Consider the following 14,204-nt stretch of genomic DNA (forward strand, 5'->3'; position numbering starts at 1 on the left):
CATCTCCATCCAACGCTACCAAACAAAATTGGCAGGTTTTGTAAAACATTTTTTATAGGAGTCTGTTGACCAAGACATATGCTACCTATCCAAAAAGCAATGCTGAACATTGCAGAGACAGATTTAGAAGCACTATCCTAGAGATAAGGAGACACGGGTATTAGGCCAAAAATAAATATATGGCAATATTATTTAATGCCATAGCTATTGTGGGGAGGAAGGCGAGTCAATGGATTTACCAGTCTATCTTGTTATATAGGGTTATAAAATCTATGAGGCTGTAAAGCGCATTTCATGTGTACCTGAAGACCAGGAGGACACAAGCAGTATTTTGTGTTGGGGGGGGTGTCTTTAAATGGCGCTCACACATACACACAAACTCAGATCCTTAAAGATGCTTTAAATCCTTTCGTAAATCGCTGTTGTTTTTCTGCCTTCCCAAATGCAAGTGCCTGTTTCCACTAGCGGTAGCTAGCGGCTCTGGGTTGATTTGTACCACCTTACGAGGAAGTGAACGTTTCGCACGGAAGGGGAGGGGCCTGTGGCTGCAGCCAGCGGCTCCAGGAGGCTCCTAATAACAACATTGCCAGATTAGCTGCAACTTCTCTCTACGAGCTTTTACCCTTATTCGATCTAATAACGTCTCCGAGCTTTGCTTTATATATAGATAGATAGATAACAGGAAGAGCAGCTCGGTCTTTTTCTAAAGGAAAGAGCAGGAAGGAGCGGGAGGGGGGTGGTAGATTCGGCAAGCTTTTAATATGCAATAACGACGGGGCTCCCTTCCTCGGCATGCAGATCACACCCTATAAAAAATTCAAATGGAAAGATCGTGGGGATTAACCACTCCCCACAAAACATCCCCCCCCCGAGTGAAAGAAATCCGTAGATGCTGTGATCACCAACATACGCTTGTGTGGGTCTAGGTCTGTTCTGTTTGCAGGCTACACAAACGCGCGACGTTTGTGTTCCCTCGGCACCAGCAACTTGGCAGGGCAGGCTGGGCTGAAACAGGAAGAACTTTGTCCCTGTGATATTGTTGTTGGGTTTCTTTTTTCTTTTCTTTTTTTTAAATACTAGTGACGGTAGCACAATATCAGCTGCAGGAGATTTTTTGCTGCGGCTGCTGCTCTGAGCTTCCTGTATTGTGGAGGGGCTGGAAAGGGAGGTCTCGAGGCAGGCTGCAGCTTGCTGCAATAGACTTTATTTACATACACAAACCGGTCTGTGCAGAGCCTGTTTCCTGCAGCCTGTGCTGAGGTTTGCATGCCTGTGGAAGAACCCTCCTAGCCGAGGAAGAAAGAGCGCCCAGGGGGTGCGGAAAAAGCCGAGCAAAGGGCGGTAAGCACGGAGCGAGATGCGGGATTAGGCATGAGTTTCCACGCCCAGAGCAGCGCCTTGCTGAGGTCTTGGGGAGCTCAGCTGTGCAGGCTGCAGCGGCGTCCTTGGACGAGCCCCCTCCGGTCTTGCTTGGGTGGTACTCGGCCCCGGCCCATCGTGGACATGTCCTACTCCCGCCACTTTCTGGATTTCCACGGCTCGTCCATCCCCACCGCCATGAAGAAGCTGGTGGTGACGAAGCTGAGCTCAAACTTCCGAGAGGCTGTGAGCCTACGACACGATGCGCCTGTGCCACTCCCGGGAGACGGCGATCTGCTTGTCAGAAACAGGTGAGATTTTGCTCCCCCTCCCCCGCGTCATTTTCTCTCTCCCTTTTCTCCAACTCTTCTTTGCATCTTCTCCGTGGGTCTTTTTTGGGGGGGTGGGTATGCGATCACCCTTTCCTGCCCTACTGCTTATCCTAACTTCTCACACCCTTTTGGCCTCCTCTCTCGTGTACACGCAGTCATTCACTCGATGTGATCCTATCAAATCGTACCAGCTGCCATCTGGCGACTGCTGATTTAATTTTATTGTTGTGAATGGCTTACGCCATAATCCCGCGCGCGCACACACACACCTCTGTGCAAATGATGAAACGTTTCCATTTGCTGAGAGGTAAAATGTGTATATTGCTTCGCTCTCCCCCTCCCTCTGCTCTTTTTTTTTTTAAATGATGTGTTAAACTGAAAGGAATCACGGGGAGGAGGGACAGCAGGTATTAAGAATGATACAAGCCTGATAGTTTCCCATCAAATCCACACCTTACGTTTAAAGCACATTCAATGCACATGGTTTCCCCCAGAGAACCCTGAAAACTATAGTTTGTTAAAGAGGATGGGAACTGTACCTCTGTTAGGGGAAAACTACAGTTCCCGGGATTCTTGGGGACGACGACGCCGTGTGTGTGGAACGTGCTTTAGATGTATCGTGTTTATCTGCTGATCTGAAAGTTGTATGCGACGGGAGAGTTCAGGAAGGGAGTTCAGCAACCAGGAAATGATTTCCAAGTCCCGCCCAGATTTCTGCCTGCAAATGTTTGTTCCATGTTCCTACAACTGTCACTGTGTGTGTGTGTGTGTGTGTCCGTGTGTTCTCATGAGCGACTTGTTCTCTGTGGATCTGCGAGGGCTATGTTTTATACAGTAAAACTGACTGAGCTGCGTAGATCTCTCTGTGTGATTAATGCACAGCAATTGGGACGTTGTATATAGGTTATTTATAGTCTTATGGGGGGGGGGTTGTGCGCGCGCATGTAACACACTCCAGACGTTGTTTAGAGCAAGTTATGTGTGCAACTCTGCCTGATTCTCCACCCCTCCCCCTCCCCGGTCCTCCACGTCACTAACCTTAAGCAAGCCAGAAATCAACAGGAAAGCAGAGGGCCACAAATGACTACCACCCACCTCTCCCCGTCACTCTTGAGTGTCTTAACTCCCTGGCCCTCTTCCTCCTTTTACGACTAAAGCAAAGCAGAAGCCACAGACCGGAGGAGGGAAATGGGGATAAGCAGCTCCCCTCCCTGACCTCACCATGTTTACTTGGAAGTAAACCCCTTTCATTTCAGTGACCTTTACTTCCAAGTAAGTCTGATCAGGATTGTAGCCCTCGACACTATTTTCAGACGATTCCTTTGCCTGGTTTGAGCTGCTTTTGCAATGCATCCAGGTCATGGATGAAGTAAAGACGTCACATTTTGCTTAAAGCAATATGCTGTAAATTGTGGGCTAGCTAGTAGCTAACTAGGACTTGAGTTCTCATTTTCTTCTTTGAGCTGTCCTCTCCATATACCTGAAAATTTGTAGAACAAAACCTCTACTTCAACAATCTTAGGGATATTTATTATTTTTATTATTATTATAATACTCCTGCTGCTGCTGCCGCCTTTCTAGATGATAGAATCAAACAGGGGACTTTAAAAGTGGAAATCTTAAAAATCCATGGGAGAATGGAATTCTAAAGGTGTGATTGTGAGTTTGGTGACTATGTGTTGGAGGAGGTTCAGGTAGACCTTAGATTCATCCCTAACAATCCATTTTTTAATATTTAGAAGTGATTACTTGGTTGCTAATCTAGCATAAATTGCATTTCAGTAAATTTAGCCCATTGGAACCAATAGGGCTAAAATAGATTAAGCACAAATGCACAGAATTATGTGATTTGTGGATTACACACACACAATACACACAGTTTTCAGTATAAAAGACAGCGTATATCATACCTGTATCTGAACCCTAGCAAAATGTTCATGTTTTATGAAATGTACAACACCCACAATACAGGGAGAGATGCCCTCCCTGGTGTCAAAGGTTTGAATTGCTGCTGTCATCAGGACATAGTATTTTGGAGAGCAAAAATATGTGAAGCCTTAATAAAAATCTCGCTCATGCTGCAGTTAAATTCCTTTGGTTGGGGGATATGGGGGGGGGGGTCGGCTGGTTTAAAATGCTGCGTGAAGATAAAATATATCCTGGCCTCCCTTCTGCCTATCGGAAGATTGCTACGTCCTTGTTCTCGAATCTCCTCCCCCGCAACACTTTCTCCCTCCCCCATGAAATTTGAAAATTTATGCATGCAATTTATTTTGTTTTCAATGTAACTCTTTCCCCTCCTGCCCTTGATACTGGGTGGGCTCTCTGGGGACTGGAAAGATGTGCTCGTGCGTTCTCCGAAGTGGAAGCAAGGGGGGCTAGAGCAGCATTCACCCGGGGACTCAGGCAAAGAGAGTCCAAGGATCGTAACTCGTTTTTTAAAAAAACACTTTCTCTTTTTTTAGTTTGCAAAAGGTGCGTGTGAGAAATCACAGGATTGGAGTTCGCAACTTTTGTGTCATGTGGATTTGCGTGAGATGTTCAGTTTTGTTGCTGGAGCTTCTCACCCAAGGCAGGAGAGACTGCAAAATTAGTGCGGAATAAAGCTTGTTAAGAATAAACCTTTCTACCTAACGCCTGTGCCTACCTTGAAAGCTTACACGGGACTCTCTCTCTTTCCACGCCCAATACCTTGTACACACTGGGGGGGGGGAGCGTAGTCTAGCTTTGAAAATACGGTACACTTTATCTCAAACTGAAACAGAAAAGAAAATCAGCTGCTGCGGTGGCTGGAGAATAAACATATTAGCCCCATAACTCCTATGAAAAGAGAAAATGGCATAATGTAAAATAGTACCCCATTCTCCCAAGTAAAACAGACACACGCACATGTTGCCTTGGTGCAATTTAAGTTCGTTTAACTTCTTTCCTTCTTTTTTTAGGACAATATTTTGTTTAAGTGTCCCTCCCCCCTCCCTCTCTCTGGAAAACAGCTCCCTCGCCTTTATTCTGATAATTTTCTGAACAGCAAAAATAAAATAAAAAATCACTCCAGCCTCTTATTCCGAGAGAAATGTCCGCAAACTGAGAATCGATTTGAAACAATAAACTTCTGATCATTTTGTGGGAGGTGTGATTGGGCAGTAAAAGAGGATTGAGGACCAGGAGAAATAAACAAATAAATAAATTTAAAGGGGGAAAATGTTTTTTAAGCCATTTATATATCTCCGTAACTTTGTCTGAGCTCCATCCCACCCCGAAAGGTATTTTCTGGGTTTCTTAGCCAATATGTGACCCAGGAAGAGAGGATGTAAGTGCGTGTTTGTGTGTGTTTCTTTAAAATAAAAAGTGGCGGGTCTCATAGTGGGGGCTCTGTTTTCTGTTTAGAGGGGATATCATACAGAAAATTGGGTAGGAAAAGTGGGAAGCAAGACATGGGTTTAGGGAGGGAGTTTGGAGATAGGGGAAAAAATAGGAATGTGGGGCGAAGTGTTCTCAGCGATTGCGCTTGTTTGGTCTGGGAGTTTTTCCCCCTTTTCCTGGCGTGCTCCTGGAGGGTTGGGGTGACTTTGTTGTGTCTGCCTGCTCAAGGTCCTCGCCCTACCCCCTCGGTCTCCTGACTTCTGCAAGTTGTTTTTGAGTAAACGAAGCCGCTTTCTAACCCCACTTTGAAGACGCTTCGCCCCCTCCCCTTTTTCTCCCTTCAAATCGAATGTGTTAGTATAAATAAAGCCGGGGCGAGTCAGCCTGCAATTATTATTGTGGAGTGGGGGACTGGGGTGGGGACGGCTCGGATCCGTATTAGTATTAGTAATTGTATCGCTGCTCTCATTTTGCATATTTGCGAAAGGCTTGGGTCGCTTCCTAGGGAAATGCAAACCACAAAATTGGGAGGAGGGTAGCGAAGGCCCCCCCCCCCGATGAAGGTCACGTACTTAACCGAGAGAACAATGACTGCGGGTTGCCAACTCTCCTCCTCCACGCAAGTTTGCAAGCTGATCTTGAACTTGCATCTTCCCTTGGAAGCCACCGACACGCAGGCTGCAGACCTTCCTAGTACAGTAAGCCCAAGGGAGACTTGACAGCACAATCCTCCCCATCTCTTCCCAGAATCTCCATTGAGTCCAATGGGATTTACTGCCAGTGCGTGTATTTCCCGCGAGTAAGCAGGTAGAGGATCGGGTCTGTACAAATCGCCAAATAACCCTGCACCGCTCCCCCCTTCCTTAGTGTAACTTTGTCCTGGGAATGGCAGGGAGGCCATTGATTTCTCCTCGAGAATACCTCATGAGAGCTACTTAAAAAATTACAACGTAGAGCAAAATCACAATAATTCCCCTTATTATCCACACCACTGCTGAAATAGGAACGTAGTCTCCCCCCCCCCCGCAGGGGCTGGGAACCAGAGTTGTATTTTAATACAGGAGGGGGTGGGTAGCTGAACTTGGGGTGGTATTGATTAATAACGAAAATGAACAGTGTTTCCACTACTTCGGAAAGAAAGATCTGGACAGGGCAGGCGCCTTTTTCGAGCAGAGGCTGGGAAAAGATAGGGCTTGTTTTCTAAACGCAGCCCTTATCTTGGAGTTCGATGGAGGAATGGTGGGAGAGAGGTTTCAGATGCATCTCGCGGATTGGGGCGCAACTCTGTTTTGGAAGAAATGATTTTTTTAAAAAAGTACGTTGTTTTCGCCCCCTTTCCTTTGCACAGCCTGCCCGGAGATTTCTGCCTGCGCTTCCCAGCTGAGCCACGGAAGAGACGCGAGCAGCGCCAGGAGGAGGCTCGCCTCGCGAGGGGAGGGCGAACTGCAAGTGGCCATGTGCTGGCAGAGAGGGCAAAGCGGGAGGCGGAGGGGCCTGGGAGGGAAGGGACCTCCCGCCTACCTCCCCTGAGCCGACCCTAGGAGGACCCAGCCGGGCCCCGCGCTCCCGCTCTGCTGGGGGCCAAGGCTGGCATGCTCCCTTCCCGCTGGGGTGCCCCATAGATAGGCAACGTGGAGCTGAGCCTCTCCCTTCTTGCACACGCACCCATTTGGAAGCAGGTGCTCAGTTGCAATGCATTCGGGGCGGGAAAGATCACGGGGGGGGGGCCGTTTTCACCTGTTATTGTTAACAAGGTGCGACTGAGTTTTCCAGCCCCTTCGGCTACTTGCAGGTGTTGTTTTTTTTAAGCCACCCTGTTCACCCTCCTTTTAGCCGCATGTCTTTATCTGCCCGCCTTGCCAGCGATGTTTTAGTATAGGGGTAATAGGACTTTTTGCACCGAGGGGAAAGTTCGTGTCTCCAGGCACGCTACTTGGCTAAGCCGAAGTTGTGCATTTCTGCTGGCTCAGCCCTGTCCTGCACCATTTTGCATGGGGGTGTGAAACTGGCAAGTCCCGTTTGCTTTGCAACGAGTCTGGGTTGTTGCAAGTAAAGTGCAGCCTAAATCGGACCACAAAGCCCCGACTTTGCTCTGGAGTCACTTTTCTTACACCGCTTGCACGGGCTGTTGGAGCAAGCGCAAGCATTGCAGCGCCGGGACAGGGAAGGGAAGGGGCGCAACAATTAGGATTGCCGAAGGAAGGCTGCGGACAAGCCCCCCTCGCATGCTGCCTGTGTGACTTCGGGCGCTGGGGGGCGGGGAGAGGCAGGTTCTCCGTGCCGCCCAAGAGACCCTGTGCGGGGATGAATGAATGAGGCCGATTGCGCGCCCAGCGGACTCTCTGGCTTAGCAGCCTCTATGCGAGAAGTAGTTGCGTGGGGTGTAATGCAAAAAGCAGGGAGTTGTCGTGTTGTGTCGGAGCCCTTCCGACCTTGCGCCTTGGCTCTCTGATCTTTCCTTTCTCACGTCCTCAAGGCAACCTCAGCCCCTTTACCTTGGAATCTGCCCTCCTCTCTTGCGCTCCCCTTTCAGACTGGGAAATAGGAGTTATGTAAATTTTAACTGGATGGGGATGCCTTTGTTTTCTAAAAAAGAGGTAAAAAAAATGTGTTCCGTGCTACAGACGCAGACTGGATTACATGAAGAATTAGGGAGACATACAGAAGACACAGCCTCTCTGTGAATACACATCTATTTCTGTCTCTAGCTATCTGTATTGAACTCTGTACATTTTAATAAATGAAAGAGATTTTTCTTAGAGTTAGAAATGGCCAGTGCACTTCCTTCAGTTTTGTTGTTTCACTGCGTGCCAGCTATTTCAAATTACCATAAATCCACAAACAGCTCTCTAGTTGCATTAAAATCAATTTTTCACATATTTTCACACTTCCACATAATTAAATGCCATAATTTGTTTATTTTTGGTTATAGAAGAGAAACAGTCACATTGCTGTTTATGACAGAATCGTATTTTTGTTTTCAGGTTTCTTTGGGAAAATTGGCTGCAAACTCTGTGTGCGTACAGATAACTTGTATTTCAGCATCATAAGCCTCTTCACCACCCATCATTAAATTACTTGTGCCTTTTTAATACTTATGTTCATTTTTACTCGTTAGAGGTCAATAGTGCTCAAAAGTATTGTTGCATAATTTTAGTCCTTCAAGGTTGTTTTAAGGTGTTGTGAGTAATTTGTATACAGCAAAATATTTTAATAATGTGCAAATTAGTTGCATCAAAAGGCAAATTTGTTACAGACACTCCATCCATTTTCTTTAAATTTGCCTGCAGTAACACTTATGACCATCGACCTTGGAGAGGACATTGATACTTCATGTTATCATTAGTCACTTAAATGTGTTGTTATAATCTGAAATGTAAATTTATTGCCAGAGTCAACATATTTACTACTTTGCTCATATTTTAGTCTGCTGTATTTTTTTAATAGAAAAAAGTAGTTTTATTCCCTAGCTTATCAAAACTCATTTCTACTGTTCTTATTTTCATGAAACAGGCAAGGGGAAAATGCTTTGCATGTACAAAATATGTCAAATTATGTTATCGGTAAAGCTAAAACCAGATTAAAACAACCTTTCCATTTTCATTTTGCATAGAAGGCGTTCCCCCACCCCACCCCCAACTCTTGAGATATTTGAATATGCAGCATTGAAATTTCTTACCTTGTGCATTTAAGCGAAAGGTTTTTCTTACGACGAAAAAAATGCCTTGTCAAAAAAGAGAGCCTAATACATTTTTGTTTGCTTCTAGATTTGTCGGCATTAATGCATCCGATATTAACTACTCAGCTGGCCGATATGACACGTCAGTTAAGCCCCCATTTGACGTAGGTTTTGAAGGAATTGGTGAAGTGGTAGCCTTGGGTCTAAGTGCCAGCGCTAGATACACAGTGGGCCAACCAGTGGCCTACATGAGGCCTGGTGCTTTTGCTGAATATACCATTGTTCCTGCCAAAGAAGCCATCCCGGTACCCTCTGTGAAACCCGAATTTCTTACACTACTGGTAAGTGGAACTACAGCATATATTAGCCTGAAGGAGCTTGGAGAACTGTCTGACGGGAAGACGGTTCTGGTGACAGCCGCAGCAGGAGGAACCGGTCAGTTTGCCGTGCAACTTTCCAAGAAGGCAAAATGCCACGTAATAGGAACATGCTCCAGTGATGAAAAATCTGGCTTTCTGAAATCCATAGGCTGTGACCACCCTATCAACTACAAAACTGAAAACCTTGCTGCTGTCCTTAAGAAGGACTACCCGAAAGGTGTGGATGTGGTGTATGAATCTGTCGGCGGGCAGATGTTTGACTTGGCTGTCAGCTCCTTGGCTACCAAAGGGCGCCTGATCATTATTGGGTTTATCTCTGGCTACCAAACCCGTATTGGCCTTCAGCCTGGTCATGTGGAAATGTTGCCAGCAAAGCTGCTAAGGAAATCTGCCAGCATCCGGGGTTTCTTCTTAAACCATTACCTTTCTGAATACCAAACGGCTATGAAACACTTGATCGAAATGTGTGAAAACAGAGAACTGGTTTGTGAGGTGGACCTTGGAGACATGTCTCCAGAGGGCAAATTCGCTGGCTTAGAGTCCGTATTCCGCGCTATAGATTATATGTACATGGGGAAAAACATTGGAAAAATTGTAGTTGAATTACCTCACTCTGTCAACAGTAAGCTGTAAAAACAGAACAATGATATAAATCAAAAGAGGGAAAATGGGCACTTTATGCTTCACAATAACTATTTCTTTAAAGTTGCCAATGGGTAACATATTAAAAAATAGCATGTAGGCTTTCGTCAAAAAATATTTGTTGAATTTAAGTGGCTTTGTGTTCTTTAAAAATGCCATGTGTCGTTGGCATTGCATTAAACACTTCTGCTTTTTTGTCTGGGAGTTTTGAGCAAACTTGTGATTAAACTTGCATTAGATTTGAATCTGGCCAACTATGAAATCTTCACCTACAGCTTTCCTCTAGAATTGAGTAAATAAAGGCATATTAATATTTTAAGTGAAATCAATAATATTATCGATTCTTCCTATAAAAAAGGATGGATGCAATTCACCTGGACATTCTGCTTGAGCAATGGGAGTCAAGCAAGAGTGCTTTTCAGTAGCACAGGGCAGCATCTTAGCAGGTTGCACTTGATATAATTTAAAAATGAGAAATTATCTTTTTTCAGTTGTGTTGGTTGCAAATACAATAATAAAATGCAGATTTATGTAACTCAAAAGATATATTTTACTAGTTACGAAAGTGTCAGCTTTTGTTTTTAAATGAAAGTTTGTTTTAATTTTATATAAGGTTTTATAGTTATATTTTGAAATCTTCATGTTGTAATACCACTTTCTAACTATTCTTTTGGCTATATTAACCCGTTAATTGGGTTAACTTTGGTATAATGATACATTCTACTAATGTTAAGGCAATCTTAAGAACAGCGTTAACAAAGCCCCTCACCTTACAAGAAAATGGTGGTGACTAGATCACTTGCTTATAATGGCATCAGAAGACTGTGCTGAACTATGCAATAAGGTGAAGCCTTTGTAAGAATTTATATTTCAACCTTTGTAAGAATTTATATTGTTTTAAAGCATTAAAATCATTTTGACTATTATTATTATTTTTACACTATGCTTCAGTTGTCCATTTATTCTCTTCCGTTATTTTTTGTGCAACTTCAACTGCAGTCCTATGACTACTTACCATTGAGTAAGCCCCACTGAATCTCTGCTGAATGGGACCTACTGTTAAGCAGACAAGCCATGTTTCTTAGTTGGCTTCAGATTGCCTGTTTAGTTGTTGTTTTGTGAGAAAGGGGTTAATCTCTTTAAGATGAAGATGCAAAAGAGTGTTTACTGTTTCCAAAGACAATAGACATGTGGAATAAACTGGTACTTTAAAATATGTCGCAATTCTCCACTTTCAGCTATTTGCTTTTTCAGGCATTCTGGCAATCAGTGTTCTCATTTAAGGACACTCTAACGTTTATTGTTGAACAGATTCCCCTTTTAGGTTCATAAGCATGGTTTTTAAAATTCCTGCTGCCCTGTAGCTAAAAGCACACCCAAGTAGTAGGATTTAGGCCAGCTCGGCACCATTGATTTCAGTGGGACCTTAAGTGGCTTAAATCCAGGTATTCCAATTAAACTGGGTTTTGGACTGGGATGTTGGAAAATTTGCTTGGTAGGTGAAACCCAAAGTATATTTTGGATCCAGCAGCTGATCACCCTATGGAAACATTCTCATTAGGATGAAGTATTTGGCTTCCCTTTGGTGGTGAACAAAAGTGGAGACAGCTATTTGTTTCTCCGTACAGCACAACTGTGGAGAACAAAATTCAGTTTTAGACATAAGGAGCCATCGTTATAATATGCTTCAGCACATAGAGATGTGAAGTGACCAAAGCCTGTTTCCCCCCCCAAAAAAAAAATTTTAGACCCTGAGCACTTGAGTTTCACAATTCTGTCTCCTTGAGGAACTATTACAAAACATCAAAATATTTACACCCCAATCATAAGAACTGTGCAAGTCATCTTGAGAGGGGCGCTTATGCCCTGAAAGGTAGTGTAAAATATCTAAATAAAAACAAGTCCCACTGATTTCATTGGGCCTTACTTCAAAATAGTTAAGTTTAAGATTTCAGCCGGGTGGAGTGTGTTCCTTCCCAGTTGTGTGCGCATGCATCCGATTGATTCCCATAGTGAAGAACCACATTTACCTAGAAGCATGGTTACAACATTCAATTCCATACTTTTTAAAGTAAGTAATTCTACATGATCATAAAACGGTAGCGTTGGTAGGGATCCACCAAGGATTGTCTTGTCCAACCCCCATCCTGTTCTGTTTCAGTTTGTAACAATTGACATCAAATGAGTCAAAGCTGAAGAGGCAGTTTCAGTATCATATATATATATGTAAAGGCCTAGTGTTGAAATTTAAATTAAAGAATGTTCCTAACAAGTATGTTCAGGTTGTAGTCTTATGCCCACTTACCTTTGAATTGATCGAAACTTATTTCTATGTAGACCTAGAGAGGATTGAGTAATATCAATAGGTATGCACACCAGTGCTGACCTTAGTGAATACCTTCATGAGTGAAACACATATACATGATTGTAGACTCACAGTGGACTGTTAAGTCCTCATTTGCTGAGGCTCCCCGGTGCATGTCCACCTCGGCATGTTTACATCCAAGTAGCTCCACTTCACACTTTGCTACTTTACAGCAAATGCACATGCCCCAAAGTGTGAACTGGGAATGAGATAGTTAAACATTGGAATCAATGGGATATAAATGCTTAACTATGGGTTGCATAACCTGGATTGTGTGCTTGTTAACAACTGCATCTTACTCTCTTTAGATGTGAAACAATAGTTTCCGAGCTTACTAATTTACCCAAAGATTTTTGCACATAACATTCTTGCTGTTGCTGCTGCATTGTTGCTGTTGTTCTCTTGTTTTCTTCGCCAGGCCATTCTTCATTGAATCAAGCTAGGTGTGGTAGGGTGGCACTTTGATGTTGTGGAAAGGCTTGGTGTTTACAGGTAATTCTTAGTCCTGATGTGTGTGTCCTATTGTGCCTGATAATTGGATTATTCTCTCTCTCTCTCTCTCTCTCTCTCTCTCTCTCACACACACACACACACACACACACACACTTTTTATTTAATCCACATATCCCTGCTTTTACTTTATTGTTGCCTCACCATTGTATAAATTATGTTGATTCCGAGTAAGTGATGAATTTAAATAATGCAGAAGTCTTTGGCAGCAGCATAAGAAGTAGTTCTATGATTCTATGATTCTATGATTCTATGATACTCTTATGGGTAGTGGTCAGAATGAGGGTATATTAATGATAAGATAACAAACATACATGGACAGGAAATACTGTCAGTTCATTGCAACGGATTAACAATGAAGACACTTGGGCCAAGATCCAGATTGCCTAACAGTGCATGATTGAAAAGTGCTTCAGCTTGCTAGGGCAGGACTGCTGGTTTTCCTTTCCAGCTGTAGCCCATTGCACAGTCTCATATCCTGGATTAGTATGACAGGCAGGACACCAGGGGCTGTCCTGCAACTGGTGGTCAAGAAACGCCCTGTTGCATGCACAGAACTTTGGATCCTGGCTTTGACTGTTTTGTAAAAAGATACTTTAAAAACTCTTTACAGAGTTAATCCTTAAATGAATGCAAATATTCATTCAGATTGAATACCAATAATAGTATAATACAAATAATAAAACGTCTAGGAAATGTCTTGTATATTCTATATAGAGAATTGGCTTTTTAAGAAAATAACTCATGGAGGCTGCAAACCTCCACATGCTTGGAAGTAAGTCACATTGAACTAAATGGGAATTACTTCTGAGGAGCTACACCTAGGATAGCAATGCATATTGTGCCCCCCCCCCAAAAAAAACCTTTTAATTTAACCTTTCCACTCAAATTTGCTTGCTTTGGAAAAAGTTGGATGCTTGCAGACAGCAGCAACTTGAGTTTTTCTACATGTAGCAAACACAGACAAGGAAAATGTGTCAAGAAAGGCCAAACCTGTAATGTTGTTGTAGTTGTTTTTTAGATACACATATATATTCTCCACCAAATATATTCACTTGCAGTATTCTGCACATTTTACCCTGTACATTTTTACTGAACTGTTGCACTGAAGTATTTTAATACATTTTAAAATTAAATCATATTTCAATAACATTATAATGTTAATTTTTTTGTGGGGGAGGAGAAGCCAATTGCTGAGTATAATTGCCATGCTGTGCAAATACAGATAATTGCAGCTGCTGAGGGAAAAGTTTGCGGCAGTATTCAGAAATGTTATTTGTTTGTTTGTTTGCTTTTCTTCAGTCTGAGCTAGAAAGGAACTCCACTGCTGAATAGCTGTTAGTATCTATTTTACAAGATTTACTCATTTTCAGGTGCCTAATATAGCTGCTAGCATGCATGCACAACAATACAATTTATATGGTAAATGGAACCAAATAATGGCTTCGCTGAATGTTATGGCTGCACTGAAGGGAAATGTCACGGTAAATAGCTGCCAAATTATGGATCATGCCGAAGTGTCACAACTGCACTAAAGACAAATAGCACTAGAGACTATTGCCACTGTGACGCTT

At 43.4% G+C, this 14,204-nt stretch overlaps 2 protein-coding genes across 4 annotated transcripts in view; one reads left to right on the forward strand and one right to left on the reverse strand.

Annotated features, from left to right (window-relative positions):
• Positions 1–1,030, reverse strand: part of TSHZ1 (teashirt zinc finger homeobox 1) — a 79,856-nt gene extending 78,826 nt beyond the window's left edge. The window contains exon 1 of one of the 2 annotated variants that reach the window (XM_081204151.1): positions 911–1,030. The gene's annotated coding sequence lies outside the window, so the exon portion shown is untranslated. The remainder of the gene's footprint in view (positions 1–910) is intronic. The other variant, XM_081204148.1, reaches the window with a different exon arrangement.
• Positions 1,031–1,371: 341 nt separating this feature from the next.
• PTGR3 (prostaglandin reductase 3) lies at positions 1,372–10,689 on the forward strand (the record flags this gene model as incomplete). 2 transcript variants are annotated; one of them, XM_081204154.1, is made up of 3 exons in its annotated part: positions 5,145–5,873; positions 6,414–6,733; positions 8,822–10,689. In XM_081204154.1, the coding sequence occupies one exon, from the start codon at positions 8,982–8,984 to the stop codon at positions 9,744–9,746; it is 765 nt and encodes a 254-aa protein (XP_081060280.1). In that variant the 3' UTR covers positions 9,747–10,689. The 2 variants fall into 2 exon arrangements, with proteins under 2 accessions (XP_081060279.1, XP_081060280.1); XM_081204153.1 differs by lacking the exons at positions 5,145–5,873; positions 6,414–6,733 and adding an exon at positions 1,372–1,670.
• Between the last annotated feature and the right edge of the window lie 3,515 nt (positions 10,690–14,204).

The sequence above is a fragment of the Podarcis bocagei genome, assembly GCF_964188305.1.
Source record: "Podarcis bocagei genome assembly, chromosome: 8".
Taxonomy (NCBI): domain Eukaryota; kingdom Metazoa; phylum Chordata; class Lepidosauria; order Squamata; family Lacertidae; genus Podarcis; species Podarcis bocagei.